A 16141-nucleotide genomic window follows, 5' to 3' on the forward strand; every position below is an offset into this window, starting at 1 on the left:
AGAGAGTGGGGCTGGTCCAGGTGAGAGGATGGGGCTGGTCCAGGTGAGAGGATGGGGCTGGTCCAGGTGAGAGGGTGGGGCTGGTCCAGGGTGGCCACAGACCAGGGATGACAGGTGCTCCGATTCTGGAGGTATTTTGAAAGCAGAGGTGACAGAATTTGATGGAGATAAGGGGTTTAAGCTGCAAGTCACCATATGAAGAGAAGGGGCTGCAGCCACCCAGAAGAACAGCGAAGATTAAAAGGAGAAGCTGGGAGGAGTTTCTGCTTTCCTACACAGCAGCATCTGCTGCCTGTTCTTTCTCCACATCCGTGCAGCTGCCCTTGTCACTAGGACGAAGCCCCAGGTGGGAGGCTCCTGCAGAGGCTGTGACATACCTCTATCTGTATCACTTGCTGAAGGCTGATGGAGCCCGTGCACATTCACTCCTCACCGCGGCCTCGCGAGGCAGGCAGGACGGCATCATTACACCCTGCTTCCCCGAAGAAGCAGCAGGCCCTGAGTCCGTGGAGTGATCTGCTCAAGGTCACAGAGCCATTTGGCATGAAAGGCAGTCTCTGGGCTCCAGATCTTGTGTTCTTTCTGCTATGCCAAGGCTAACCATAGACACACGAGATGAAAATAGCACTTTTTTTTAGTGCACCTATGTGCCCGGCACTGCTCTAATGATTTTAGACATATCAGCTCCTTTAACCCTCACAGTAACTCTCTGTGAGGTGGTACAAGTATTATCCTCTTTTACAGGTGGGAAGACTGAGGATAAGTTCATGCAGACATTAAGGTGCAAAGCCCGGATTCAAACATAGGTGTTCTGGCCCTGGAACCTGTAGGTTCAGCTATACCCCAGCCAGCTTTGCGGCCTTTCTGCAAGCCAGTGTGTGGGCAGTAGGTGGATGGCGCTGATGCCACGTGTGTGAGACACAGGCAAAGAGCTGGGGTTGGCTGGGTGGGTCAGGATCGGATTTGAAGTGGGTCCTGAAGGGCCAGTTAGAAGGCATCAGGGAGGACAGGGCAGGAGTGACAGGAGCAAGAGAGCCATGTGTGCAAGGCAAGCTTGGAGCACAGCAACCCTGAAGCGGTGGTCAGAGCATGAAGCCAAGGAGGCACAGTCGAAGTGGGAGGAAAGCAGGCCAGTGAGCCGCTGCAGATGCCAGAGGAGGGCAGTGTTCCGAGGAGAGAGGCACCGGTGGGGTCAGAGGCCGCCAGGGGGCCAAGCCAGGTACGTGTTGTTGGCTTCCTCATTGGAGAAATTTGCAAGCACAGGGTTCACAGCTCAGTGGGCAGGTCTGACTGTGTGACTCTGAAGATTGACCGGAAGGCAAGGACGAAGCAGTCCATTTGGCTGCTTTGGAGTTCTGCAGAGGATCTGGCTCAATGCCTGCAAATTTCCAACAAACAAATCAGACCCAGGACAAATGGCTAGAGCCATCATATCATGTAGATCCATGTGAAAAGAATCCTTTTTTTTTTTTTTTTTTTTTTACAAAACTAGTTTTAAAAAGTATTCAAATTCTTTTGGAGAATAAGGAAGAAGAGGCAGTCATTTCACTTTGGCTTATTTCCTGTCACCCTAGTGCTGTAACAGATCACAGCTAGTGTCATGAAGCTGAGTTCTTATTAATAGTGAGAACTGACTCCAAGCTCAAGGAATTTGGCAGCCACTTTGACAAAGGTTTAATCTGCCGAAGAGAACAGCTGAAGTCATTTTAACATGATTCACTGAATTACTGAAGCAAGCCTTACTTTTGTAGAGGGACAGGAAAAGCAGCATGCAGGCCTTAGTCAGTCCACAAGTATTTTAGTGAGCCCCTATTATGTGCTAGACCCTCAGAAGGTACCAAGGAAAGGCTACAGAGAATACTGTAATATAACTTCAGGGTTAGACAAATAGACCAATGGAACAGAATAGAGAACCAAGAAATAGTACCACTTCCACATATAATTTATGAGACAGAGGGAGCATTGAAAGCTAGTGGGAGAAAGGATGGTCTGCACATTAAGTGAAACTGAGATAATTGGTTACCCATGTGAAAAAAATGAAGTTGTATCCCTGCCTCACACCATATGCAAAATCAATTCCAGGCAAATTGAAGACTTAGAAAGGCAACATTTTAAAATATGTAAAAATGTTACAATCTCAGGGAGGGAATGATTTCTGCAAAAACCAAATAACTGCTAATTATAAATTAAAGGATGATAAAGTCACCTACAGTAAAATTTAAAACTTCTATTCATCAAAAATACTGTAGAGAAAAGGCAAGGCACACACTGGAAGAAGATATTTGCAACACACAAACTGACAAAATTCTTATTATCTAGAATATATAAATAACTTTTAGAATCAATGAGAAAAAACAAAAACAAGCCAATAGAAAAGTGGACAAAAGTCATGAATGACACGCCACAGAAGAGAAAGTATGAATGACAAAGAAACATACGAAAGGCTACTTAAGCTTTTATCATGGAAACATAAAGTCAAGTCTTGGTGAGATCCCAATTCACCCACTAGTGTGGCAGAGATTAAAGTCAGACAATGGCAAGTGTTAATGAGGATATGGAGCAACAGGAACTCTTATCCACCTCTGGTGGAAGCCTAATTGGCACTGGCATCTTAGAAAACAACTTGACATTTCCTAATGAAGTGAAATATGTACATATCCTACAAACCAGCAAACCCAGTCTTAGGTATGTGTCCTAGAGAAACTCTTATGCAGTGTACCAGGAGCTATGATTAAGAATGTTTGGGCTGGGTGAGGTGGCTCATGCCTGTAATCCCAACATTTCAGGAGGTCAAGGCAGGAGAATCTCTTGAGCCCAGGAGTTTGAGGCTACAGTAAGCTATGATTGTGCCACTGCAGTCCAGCCTGGGCAACAGAGTAAGACCCTGTCTCTAAAAATATAATAACAATAAGTCAATAAAAAATAATGTTTGTAGCAGTATTTCTCATTAGAGGAAAAACCCATAAGCTATCCCAATGTCCATCAACAGGTGAATGAATAAATAAATCATGCCATATTCATATGATGAAATACAATACAGGAATAAAAATAGACAATAGCTACATATGTCAATATAATATATATGTTGAACAGAAAAGAAGCAATTCATAGAAGAGTTCACTGTATTAGTTATCTGTTGCTACATAACAACTTGCTCCAAAATTTAGCAGCTAAAAACAGCAGACATTTACCATCTCAGGGTTGCTGTGGGTCAGGAATTCAGGTGCAGCTTAAATGGGTACCTCTGCCTCAAGTTCTCTCATGAGATTGTCAGGCTGTCAGCCAGGGCTGTGGTCTCACCTCAAGGCTTGACTTAAAGAACACCTGCTTCTAAGCTACTCATGTGGTGGTTGGCAGGCTGTGTCCCTTGCCATGTGGCACTCCACGGGCTTGCCTCCCGACATGGCCTGTGGATTCTCCCAGGGAGAGTGATCCAAAAGATAACTAGTGAGAGATCACCCAAGACAGAAGCCATGATCTTACCATAACCTAACTTCAGAAATGAAAGTCTATCACTTCTGCCATACTCTATGTGTTAGAAACCAGTTACTGGGTCCAGCCCACACTCAAAAGGAAAGGATTGCAAAAGTGTGTGAAGACCTCAAGAGGAGGGGGGATATCGAGGTCATTTTAGAAGCTTCCTACCATACTCTTGTGGTATGATTTCATCCTTATGAAGGTCGGAAATAGGAAAAATGAAATTACATATTGCTTAGGTAATCCTGCCTACGTGGAAGCACTATGAAGGAAAACGAGGAAATGATAAACATGACATTCAGGGTAATGATGATCCTGGGGTGGGGGGCACTGAGAATGGAGAGAACATACAAGTAGATCCCACAGGTTGGAGCTGGATGGTGAGTTCATGGTGCTTATTTTCTTTCTGTGTTTCTTGATGTCATTTAATGTTGCATGTAGTTTTGTTTTTTCTCTTTGGTTTGGTGTTCTGTTGATATGATCAAAGTTACATGTGCATACACTGTAGAGTCAGTCCTTCCGTGGTATTTGCTGTCTTCCACCAGCTCTTCCCATTTACTGTTCTCCAGAGGCAGCTACTTTTACCTTCTTTTGCTAATTAATTTTAGTATTTACCTCCATATCTGTAAGTAATATGTGTGTATTGCTACCTTTTGATGCTTTGGTTTATTTAGGTATTATCTATTCCCTTCCCACTCTGGGAGATGAAAATTTAGCTCCCTTTCCTCTCCTCCAACTCTTCCTCTCCCTTCATCTTCCTTTTATAATTACATCATAATTTTGGTTAAAGCAGTAATCAGTGTTTACATTACTCAGTCAACACTAATTTGACTCTATTCATAGTTGAGCCTTGTAGTAAAAAATATGATAACTTTTCCCTTCCTGCAGAACTTTTCATTTTTCCTGCAGTTGTTAATGATCGTGTTTGTTTGTTTGCTTAGTTTTCTATGTATTCGTCATTAATTCAAGTGCAAACTCTGGCAGTTGTCTAAACCTCTTTTCAGGATGTTCAGGCACATTAAGTTTCCTGTCAATTTCATCTCCTTGGAAGTGTCTCCCAGAGCCTCTTGACCTGCTCCAGCCTGGACGGGTTGTCCTCCGCGCCTGGTGTGCACCTGTCCTATGAGGACCTCCCTGTACCATCACCCTGAGCTCGTTACCTTTATTCCTTGTCTTCCTCCTTGGTTTACTTCTTTGTTTTGGTGAAGCATACCTCCTGTGTCTTCCTGAGAGAGGGTGCATGGGAGGCAAACCCGTGACAACCTTACATATCTGAAAATGTCTTCATTCCACCCTCAGACTGAACTAATACTTTGGCCAATTCAGATTTCTGGTCTCTGGTTTGGAATTCTGATTTGGAAATAATTTTCCTCCAGAATTTTGAAGGCTTTATTCCATGGCCTTCTAGCTTCCAGTGTTGCTGTCAAAAAGTCCAAAGCTGTTGTAATTTCTGGTTCTTTGTATTTGGCCTCTTTTATACCCTCCCCCCAAACCCCTAAAGCTCTGTAGGATTGTCTCCTTTCCCCTGGTGTTCTGAAATTTCACAATAATGTGCCTTGGGGTGCATCTATTTTCATCCACTGTGCTGGGGACAGTGAGCCTTTGATCTAGAAACTCATGCCCTTAAGTTCTGGGGATTTTTGTTTTTGAATGATTTGTAAAATAATTACCTCTCTCCTTCTTTCTCCTTCTTTTCCCCCCAGTTGTTTCTTTCTGTAACTTCTACTGTTTGAATTGGGAGACTGATTCACTGATTTTCTCATATTTTCTTTCCCTCTCTCTCCTTTGAAGAGATGATGGGGGTCTTGCTCTGTCCCCAGGCTGAAGTGCAGGGGCACAATCATAGCTCACTGCAGCCTCAACCTCCTGGGCACAAGCAATCCTCCTGCCTCAGCCTCCGAGCAGCTGGGGGATACAGGCACACACCACAATGCCTAACTTCATATTTTCTTTCATTTTCATTCTTTGTCTTTTTCTGCTTTTTGGGAGACTTCCTTGATTTATCATCTTCCAGCCCCTCTAGGAAGACTTTTTTCATACAGCATTCCATTCTTGTCTCGTGGGTCCAGTATCTTATTTTCTCTCTCTTACGTTAATTATAGGATTTTTCTTTCAAGAGTTCTCTCTGTGAATGGTCTGTATTTGATCCAGAGTTCCTTCTTTTTGTTTGTTTAATTGACTGGTTTGATCTGTGTCTTTAATGTTAGAGACTCCTGACTGTCTGGGGATTCCTGGTTGCCTGTTTATTTTTAAAAGTAGGAGACTAACAACTTTGAGCTGTAAGGGATTTGAGTGAGCAAAAGTAGACATATGTCTCTACCATCTTTGCCAAGTCATATAGTCTTTTGTATCTCTCATTTATTTCATGTTAAGAAGTGAAAAAAAATCCATAGTCCACACCCTGAAAGATAAATCAGTAACTGTAATAACTACCCTTGAGCTCAAAGAAATATTACATCTTTTCCTCCTCAGCCTTTAAAGAAAAACATGGAGCTACCCCCCCCCCAAATTTTCTATTGCAAAAAATAGCACAAGATTAGTATGTGAGTTTGTGACATGTGTAAACCGCTCTAAAATTGTGAATAGGTTTAGAAACCTTTTCTCCCTCCTCTCTACTCCCACAGTCCTGAATCACCAGCCCAGCCTTCTGGCTCATCACTTCCTGCTTGGTGAGTTGCATGTATGTCTTATCTCCATGACGAAGCTCCAAGCCACTGGAGAGCAGGGTGCATGTCCAATTCATCTCAGCATCTTCCGTAGCCCCCACCAGAGAAGCGATCACTGAAGGCTGACAAACAACGAAGGACACTCTCAAGATCTTCACTCCTCTCCTCAGCACACACAGTTAGCACGCACAGGAGTTTATTATGGTGAATGAAAAAAGAAACTCACAAGAACATAATTTATATGTAATTCCACTTTGATCTCTAATCTCTTTACCTTGGCATCCTCCCACATATGAATAGGATGGTCCATGATCCTAAGGGCAGCCAAACAGCCAGGGAGCACGAGTTTAATCCTCAGGGTTTGCAGGGAAAGGAGGACTGTGGAGACCCACGTGCACAAGAAAATCCATGATGTGCACAGAGGCCAGGCTACAAATTAATCCTAACTTCATGGTTCGGTATTCAAGGCTCCCCATTGCTTCTCCCTGGACACCTGCAAAGCTTCTAGCAGCACTGCTTATCTGGGGCCTGACCCCTTTAGTCAGTCTTTCATGTAGAAGAATCATTTTCAGATACTAAGTATCTCATGTCTTTTCTTTGTCCAAGAACTTACAGTTGATTTCTTTTGTATCTGTATCAAATAGTTCTCCAGCCTAAACTTCAAGACATCTTCATGAATGCCTCACCACTCCACTGCACGTGTAAATCCATGCCCCTGTATTTTTCTGTCTATTGTTTCTCAGACTGATAACACCTGCGCCCTCTCAGCAACAATAATGGCTGACATTTAGTGAGCACTTAATTTGGGTCACTGTGCTGGTATTGCTTGTGGGTTATTTTACTTAATCCTCCCATCATCGGATAAGGAAATTGATTGACAGAGAGGGCACGTCACTTGCCCACAGCCGTGGAGCTACTTAACTCTGGAGCTGGAGCTCCAAGCCAGGCAAGCCCAGCCCAGCCCAAGATCACTGGCTCAGCTCAACTCCTCATTGCTAAACTGCCTCAACCACATTTCTTCAGACCTTACCCAAGACTTATCTTCCAGAAAATGTTTTTCAGAAGAACTGAGGACCCTGGCTGTGACTGTATTACATTTATGTGTTGCAGGCTTGTGGCGTGGAGCTGCCTTTATGTCTTCTCCCTTCTGTGTCCCCTCCCACAGTCACTGAGTCTTGCTGCTTTAGAGAAGCTAAAGTCTGATTTTCCACCACTGCCTCAGCACAGGGCCTGAGGATAGGGTCTGCCACCATCCCTCCAGCCAGAAAGCAACCTGCTGGGAAGGGAGGGGTTGCATTGACCTGAGGGCCTAGCAGGGCAGAGTGAGCAGGCCAGGGAGGCAGCTGCCTTTCCAAGGCCACAGCAGAACTGGGAGGGGGCTGATGCACTGGGTCACGGTCAGGGGTAGACGCAATCCTGGGAATCAGAGTTGGGAGCCACCAGCCTGTGCTACTCAAGGATAGCCAGGGGAGCAAAGGCAGGCCCAGCCCAGGGAAATGAGGCCCACGCAGCCAGCCAGGGGCCCCTAGGGTGGTAACAGAGCATCCCTGGGGAGCAAGTATAGCAGATGGAGTGGGCAGGTAAGGCCATCTCATTAGCAGAGCTTTGGGGAGGGGGTATCTTTTCTTCAGATGTCCCCAGAAGTACCAGACACCCATGTCCTTGTGCAGACAGCCACAAAAAGGCTAATGCTGTGCCACCCACTGGGTCCCCAGTTGCTGGCCAAGGACTCAAGTGGGGCTGGAGAGCCCACCATTGATGTGCTCACGGGAATCTGCTAGGGCCGGGCTCCGGTGGGTGAGAAAGGCTGTGGCCTGCGTCTCTGTCCCAGCTTTGCACACCTGTTTCTTGCCTGGTCACCCCACCTCTGTGTCCTGTCTCTTCAGATACCCTGCTCGCCACCCGCAGACCATTCTTCCCAGCAAGCTGTGTTATCTTGTCATTCCTGTGCTCAAGAACCCAGAACCTCTTCTAAGGCCTCTAAGACAAGATCCAAGCTTCTTCTCCCAGAATTCCAGGCCTTCCTAAATCTGACCCCTGGTCTCTGAAGCCCCCTGGTCACCTGCTACTGGAGCCCAGGTGCTCTCCTCTCACTGAAGCTTCCTCATTATTCCCAAGACACATGCCAGTCACTTTTGCCGCTCTGATGTTGAGTGAAACAGTGAAAGGAGCATGGGCTTTGCTTCCTGTGTGTCCTTAGGCAAGTCACCCAGTGTCTCTGTGCCTCCTGCTGCTTACCTGGGAAATACTTTAAAGACTGTTGTGAGATTAGAATGTTTGCGTACAAAGTGCCAGCCACACAGTAGGTGCTCAATACATGCACAGTATCCGTCATACCATGCTCTTGCTGCTCCCTGACTTGATGGCCCTGTCCCTTTCTGACTGGCTGAGCTCCTGCCTCCTTCCAGGCCCATCTCTAGATGCATCTACACATGCAGCCTGCCCTGCACGCCTCACTTAAGGCGCCAAGGGAAGGAAAAGCAGCATTTGCCTGTCACTCGCTGGGCACAGACCCTGTGGGGGCATGGAGATTCCTGATGACGGCAGCGAATCCTTCCAGGGGGCTTCCTTGTACTAGGCCTGTCCCAGCACATTGTGTGCATTAACTCACGGAAGCCCCAGTGGTAACTGACTTCCATAGATTAAGGTTCCTAAATGGCTTTTCTGCTGTATCCAGCCTAGTAGGTTTGGTCTCCCTGGCCCTTTGTTCTTAGCTTTCCCCATCCAGTGGCCTCCAAGTGGCTAAGAGGAGATTTTATCAAGAAGTGAAGCCCTACAGTATAAAATACAGAGTCTATTGTGTGTTGTTCAGGCTGATCCCATTAGAGAACAGTTTGGAAGAGGACTCACCTTCACCAGCCCTGCCACCCAGCCTGCAACCAGCTCCCTTGCTGCACTTTGTATAAGCCCTGGGCTTTCATTAGGGTTCTCTGCCCAGAGCACCCGTTCCTCTGGGCCTGCCTGGAAAATGCAAGCCTTGCTCCTCTGTGGCACCTCTGTGGACCCTCATGTGTTTGGGTCAAGGTCATTGCCCTCTGCCTGCATCCCCAGGGCACCTTGTCCACCCCCTGATTGCACCCCTCTGCAGATGTCTGCCTCCTTGGCAAACCCCTCTCTTGGGCTGGGTCCCTGAGGGCAGGGGCTGTGTGGTGTTCATTTCTGTATTTCAGTACTTGGCACAGAGCCTGGCATGCAGCAGGTCTTGGTGTTGGGGATGAAGGGAGGGAGGAAGGGGATGGGGTGGAATAGGCATCTGGGCAGAGGAAATGGTGCTGATGTTTCCAGTTGGTTCCTCCCAGGGCGGGGCAGCTACAAGCCCCTGTCTGACTCAGAAAGGGAGGCCTCTGTGGACACCCCAGAGCCCCCTCTAGAGACAGCTCCACGAGAGCCCCAGCCACCACAGCTTCCCTCCAGACCCCCGGGAGATGCCAGTCTTTGAGATGCTTCAACTTTCTTAGAGGAAATCGCTGAATATGTTTGGTAATTTTTTTTGACATTTTCCCTGTTCAGGAGCTTGTGATTTCAGATTAATCACATCCACACACATTTAGACTGTCGGCTTGGAAGGGAAAATTTGAATTTTATTACTGCATGATTTCATCCAAAGCTATCTTACCAACACTAAAAGGATGTCTACAATGAGGTGCAAATCATGACAAAACATTTTATCTCTGGGACCAAGCTCATGGCGGGAGGCCAACGGGACGGGGGGCTGCAGGTGGGACCTGGGTGGGCACAGTTGCAGCCCCTTCAGTAGCCTAAAGAGATCTGTGTGAGCCACCGTCACTGCTGCCTCTTCCTCAGCAAAATATCTCATTTCCTTCCCCCCTCTAGGTTTGCCCACAGCCCTTACTCCCAGGAATGGCTGTTCATCGACTAACTCCTGTCTTCCCCTTGGCAGGTACCATGACCAGCAGGACGTAACTAGTAACTTTCTGGGTGCCATGTGGCTCATCTCCATCACATTCCTTTCCATTGGTTATGGGGACATGGTGCCCCACACATACTGTGGGAAAGGTGTCTGTCTCCTCACTGGCATCATGGTGAGTACCCGCCTCTCCCCATTCCCTACCCTTAAAATGTGGCAAAGAGCTGAACTCTTTCTTGCAAGCACATAGGGGCCTTCCTAGCCGCAGAGCGGGGGGTGGCTGTTAGTTAACCGACCTGCATGTGTGTCCCCTACACATAAAATGTCAGGTGGGAAATCTGCAATGGTTTCTCACTTTTCAGTTAACTTTTCTAAGGTAAGAATGAGACGTGGACTCCTGGCAGTTAATGGTCTATTCACAGCTCCCTCAAAATGGGCTGGGTGAAGCTGGTCCTGGCCCAATGCTCTGATGCCCACCCCACTGCTGTGCAGCCACCCAGTTTGCTCACCTCCAGTGAGCACTGGGGCTTGCAGTTTATTGTCCTCCTTCCTGTTGCCTTGGTCCCACTGACCTTGGCACCATTTCTGATCATGTTTAGCTGGAACTCACAGAAGCAGGGACTGGGGAAAGAGCACTGAGTCGGCCTTTGGGACCTGAGTCCTGGACGGGGCTGTCCATATGGCCCTGGGCTGGCTCTTGCCTTTCCCAGGCTTCTGCTTCCACCTCTGCCTATGGCGGGGCTGGGCTCTGAGTGCCAAGTGCTTTGCAGCACTGGCATTTGGCAAGGCTGTGATCCCATCTCCAGGTGCCCAGCAGGTGTGCCGTGCCCTTTCGAGGTGTATCTCTCCTGCCCAGTGCCCTACCACCCACACTCGACACTCTCGCAGAGGCACACACTCTCGCCTGTCACATGGCCATCACAGTGTGGCTTATGAGAGGGATGTGGGGTCTGAGTTTCTGCTCACTGTGGACCCTGGGCCAGGCACTCTGCATATTGGACCTGAGCATCCTCCAGGGGAAAGTGGAGATGGAGGGCCTGCCCTGCCCTCCCCATTGGCTTGTGCAAGGACCAAATGCAATGATTTATGTTAAAGTGCTTTGAAAACGAGAAGCGGCCACACACAGGTCAGTGTTGGTGGTGTCCTCAGTGTCCTTCAGTTGCCAGTTGGTGAAGTGTTCCCTTGGCCTCATTGCACTTTGGGTCCAGGACAGGCAGCTGCTGCTCTTTGGCCTTCGTCCTGGAATCCTAGAACAGTGTCAGACCAGGGTTGGACACTTTTTTCAGAGGAGGAAACTGAGGCTGAAAGAGGAAAGCCCATCTAAGCCTGGGTAGTGTTGGGGGAGGTGGTGGGGTGAGAAGTGGTCAGGCTGCTTGTGGTGTGGCTCTGGGTCTCCATGGCTGGAGACCGCAACCCTCCCAAGGACAGCCCCCCGTCCACAGCCCCCCTCACACCTTTGTGAAAATCCTTCCTTGCAGTGATCCCTCAGATTCCATTTGTCACCCCCATTGCCTCCAGGAGAGATGAAGACCCTCTTTCTGGAAGGGCAGTGACCCCTTTCTGCAGTGGAAAGGGAGGGCCGCAGGTCTTCCTGCAGGGTCTGAGTGAACGCCTCACAGCGGCTGGGGGCTGCCCCCACTCCCCACCCCACTCTGTCTTGTTGGCTTCCTGGGGCTGATATTGGTGAACCAGACAGTCAGACCCAGGCTTGGGGCAGTCGGCCTGCTAAGCAGGAGGGGCCAGGCTCTCTCCTCCTTTCTGACTCCAGTCCAGGGCAGGTCCCTATTAGCAGGCAGGTCCTACGACAGCAGCTAATGACAAAAAGCTTAGCGCTGGGGTTGTGATAAATCACGGGTAAGTGCAAGGCTTTAGAACAAATACCTCCCATCGGTTAGTAGGAGTCTGTCTTGGCATAGCACCAACTGTCACGAGGAAACCAGGGAAAGACGCTTCTTACCAGAAAGGAATGAAATGCCACTGAAGGCCAAAGCTTTCCTTCTTAGAGCCACTCCTGGGGCTTTGTGCCTCAGAACCAGCTCTCAGCCAGGGCTGGCACAGAGCAGGGTTGCCAGTAGGTGGATGGGCCCTGCCGGGAGCCTCTGTTATTTTAAAATAACAGCCTTTCCCCCTCTCAGCACATAGCTGTCCCCATCCAAGAAGCAGCACCCCAAAGACCTGGCTTCCTGGTTCCTGGACTCCGCATCTCCTGGCTCTACTCTGGCACGGCTGAGCGGAACAGGCGAGACCCTTGCCCCACCCCTGCCTCTCTTTGGGGTCCGGAGGCTGTTTGTCTTTCAGCACCCCCTTTTGCTGTCTGGGTGTGCAGTGCTCCCCCAGAGAGAGTGTTCTGTTCCCTGTGGATTGAGGTGTGATCAAAGTGGAAAGAACAAACGGACGATGAGGAGTCAATTCCCACCTTCCATATGAAAAATACAGCCCAGGCCTTTCATCTCTTTTTGTACAAAACCCTGTGCATAAATATACACCTTTCTATATACAGGAACAGGGAGGTTTCCTCTATTTATTGTCAGTGTTTTTCACCCAAATTAAAGTCAGTCGCCTCACTCTGGGGTCAGCCACAGTGAGGAACCCTGGTGGCATTTTTCTAACAAATGTGATTTTTCTAGCTGAGTCACTCCTAGCCAGGGTTTCACTTTGCTGTGGATCCTTTCCCCTCCTCCTCCCAACCTCCCAACACTATGTATAGCTCCCAATTATTATTGCAAGTGCCTTTACTAAAGGTAGGGCTTCCTGTTTGGTTACCATGGACACCAGGAAGGCCAAGGCAAGGCCTGCTTGGGAAGGGAAAGGAAGGATTTGTGTGTGTGTGTGTCCTGTAAATGGTCTTAATCATTGTTTTCTCTTGGCAATCCCAGTAACAATGTAATTATCAACCATTAAGCAGGGTATATAATTGTCTGAACAACTTGCCATGGCTGGCACAGACCTGGTGTGTTTGAGAGATTTCACCCACAAAAGCAGCTACATTAAAGTCCAGCATCTTTCCATAAGGATTTTTCATGATCACGGTGACAACACAGTAGAGAGAAAGCTGTCAATATTTAGTATCCAGAATTGGAAATGACAGTGCAACCTAAAAGCTGTGCAATGCTGACCTTCTGATTCTGTAGGCGTCTGGAAGACCCCAAAGCCCCCAAGGCTGCTTGGCATAACTTTGTTTCAATCTAGCCTCTTTCTAAAGCTGGACTCTCTCTGTAGACCCTTCATCAGTTATGGACAAACAGGCAAAAGCTTCTGGATATCTGCAGGGACGCTGAGCTTTTCCCCAATGGCCTCATGAGAGATGCCTCTGAACTGCCAAGGGAAAGTGATGATGAAGTAAAAGGTAGCACAAATTGAGTCATTTCGGGAGGAGGCAAAAAGAGGGCTCAGCAAGACATCTGCTTAATGTCAGTTTTAGAAGATGAGCTTCTCCCGAAACACCTTGGTTTCAAACCAATTGATGTTATTTTAGTTGTTGCATGGAATCTGTTGCAGAAACAGAATCCAACTGTAAATCCTCCAGGCTTCCCTCCTCCATTTGTCACTTTCATTTGTGTTTTATTTTATTTTATGCTTCTTTAGTTAAGAACACCTCATACTTTTCCCCTTGGGATACTTGTTTTTCCAGCTTCTAAGGTTTTCCAGCTGGAAAATGTTTCTTGAAAACAAGAGGTGGGAGGACTGGTGTGGAGGAGTCTCGGTCCAGATTTGGGTCCGAATCTCTAGAGTTAGGCGTGTTCACCCCGTCCCAGCCACCCTCCCTCCATGCACTCGGTGCTCCCTCTCGCCCACATGCCTTGGGAAGTTCCAGCTCATCAGAAGTGGACCCCATCCACTCCCCTCGCCCCATGGAACTGGAAGTTGGACAGAGCACATCCAGGGACTCCAGTTGATGTCCCCTGTGGTTCAGGACTTGGCATATCTGAAAGCAAAAGGCTGAGTCATGGCTCTTCCCCCCAGTCTGACCCCAGGGAAGTCATAGCAGCAGCTGTTTACCCTTTCCCATCCTGCTTCCTCCCTCCTCACACACCCCCTCTACCCACCAGCCATTTCAAAGATTCCACAGTTAGCCAGGCCCTCGGTGATTTGTCTCTTAAAACTAACCTGCATCACTGCCATGTGACACAACACTGCCAGGCTGCCACTGTGGCCTGTCAGACTATTAACTCACCTAAGTGAAAGGGCCCAGCATCCCAAAGGGGACCCAGGGGACAGGCAATCCTTATACCACTTGAAGATGGACACAGCAGGGTGGGATCCCTTGGCACTTCCTTCATGTCCTCTAAAGGGCCAAAATGGACCACTGACTTCTGGCTCAAGCCTTAGGCTCCTTGTTCTTCCTTCCTCTCTCAATCCCATCAGCCCATCATTTTTTCTTATTCTTCAGCCTCCTCCTTCTCTCTTTCCCCCCTTGACCCTTGCTGTTTAGGATGCAACACAACTTGTTCCCCATCTCATTTTCTGCCCAGCTTTACCTCTCCCTGCACCCACCTTCTCTTCTCTCCTCTTTTCTCCTCTTCTCTTCTCTCCTCTTTTCTCCTCTTCTCTTCTCTTTTCTCCTCTCTCCTCCCCTCCCCTCCTGTTCTATTGTCTTCTCTCCCTTCTTCATTTTCCCTCCCCGCACCCCGCACAGTCTGCAGAGGCTCAGCAGTCTAGGCTTCAGGATTCCTCCACCACTTTCTGAAGGCTGCTGATGTCTGGCCCCATCTTTATTAGATTGCCTCTTAATGGAAAAGACCAGGTTAGGTGTCATTACTGGTGACTGCCCTAATTACATCCAGTCAATGGAAAAATGAAGCTGAGAGCATCCATTTAAGTTGGAATTAAGGGTTAAGAATGCAGCATCCTCTAGAGGAATACTCACAAGGGAGTCATAACATCTCTATGTTGAAAGAAATTGGGAAGTGTCATCTAGTCCACTGTCCTGCCTCCAGAGAGAAATTTATCTTCATCATGTGAGACAGATGGTTCATTAGATAAAACACTCTAGCTTCTCATTAAAAGCCCCCCCTGCAATCAGCCAGCTAAAATGTGGGCCATGGCAAGCGCTGTGAAACACCCCATCTAGACCCTGGAAATTTGGAATGGTGGATGATTGATTGTTGTGATTACATTCCCAAAATAGCATGGAACAGGGAAGCTCCCTCTTCTGGCCTATTGGACCCCAGCTTTCAGGGATGATTTAAGTAGAGTTTTGCCTGGGCCTAGCGAGAGGAGGGAGAATGGAACCTGGGGAGAACCCTCTCCATCTGATGTTCCATTTTTAACGCTATGATATAGCCCTCTTTTTGGGCTTTCAGCCCAAAGTACTTTTGGAACTCCATATAAAGGAGAGGGATGATACTCCGTCCGGTCGAGGGGAAGGGAGCACACATCTTCCCTCTAGGATGGCTTCTTTTAAGCTATTTTTTGCTTTTGGAGGCATGGCTAAATTGATTACAGCTACAGACCAGGCTGTGCAACTGCCCAGATCCTTTGAAAATTGGGCACAGAGTCTCCTGTAAGTCACAGAAGCTGAAAAAACACAGCCGTCCTCGAACAAAAGAGGAAAATGAGGTCAGAAAAGGAAAGTTCACACAGACTTGGTTCTTTTCACTTTGTGACAAGGCCAACCAATGTACTGAGAAACACTAGATTGTTTTAATGGGGACCCTTGTGGGAAACGAGGAGAAAGCATTGTGAACTTCAACCACATTGAAACTTCACACAGGCTAGCCTTTGTCAGCCTGTGGGATAAAGAGAGAAATAGCTTCTAAAAGAGAGAGTAGGGAATGGATCCACCCATATGCATTCCTTCCAAGTCGGTTATAGATTATAGTACCTTTGAAAAACATTCTTTTCTGCTTCTCACACATTTTGTAAGACCTGATGAGCCAAAAATGTTACTGACAGATTCCTTCCATTCTGGGACCTCAACTGCTAGACTGGGTTCTGTGGCAACTAGAATTACTGTTTGACATACAGGATTCGGTTGTTGGCTTTAATAAGTTCATCATCTCTTTCCATGAGTGGTGGTCAGGGCGGCGCAGGGCACAGCATGCAGGCAGAGGGCGATGGTCTCTGACGGGAGTCCGCTTGCAGAAGGATGGGGCTGACTCCCGCTGCCTGCCGAAGAGCCAGGGGAGTA

The 16141-nt window shown here is 47.9% G+C and overlaps 1 protein-coding gene across 7 annotated transcripts in view; it reads left to right on the plus strand.

Annotated features, from left to right (window-relative positions):
- The window catches only part of KCNN3 (potassium calcium-activated channel subfamily N member 3), a 163503-nt gene that overhangs the window by 126834 nt on the left and 20528 nt on the right, over nucleotides 1-16141 (plus strand). For 3 of the 7 annotated variants that reach the window (XM_016928047.4, XM_016928063.4, XM_016928072.4), the window contains exons 4-5: nucleotides 6102-6146; nucleotides 10045-10186. In XM_016928047.4, the coding sequence (XP_016783536.3) occupies nucleotides 6102-6146; nucleotides 10045-10186 (187 nt within the window). Of the gene's footprint in view, nucleotides 1-6101; nucleotides 8223-9442; nucleotides 9624-10044; nucleotides 10187-16141 lie in introns of all 7 variants that reach the window. The other 4 variants (XM_016928054.4, XM_063797242.1, XM_063797245.1 and 1 more) reach the window with 2 other exon arrangements.

Source organism: Pan troglodytes, chromosome 1 (genome assembly GCF_028858775.2).
Source record: "Pan troglodytes isolate AG18354 chromosome 1, NHGRI_mPanTro3-v2.0_pri, whole genome shotgun sequence".
Lineage (NCBI taxonomy): Eukaryota > Metazoa > Chordata > Mammalia > Primates > Hominidae > Pan > Pan troglodytes.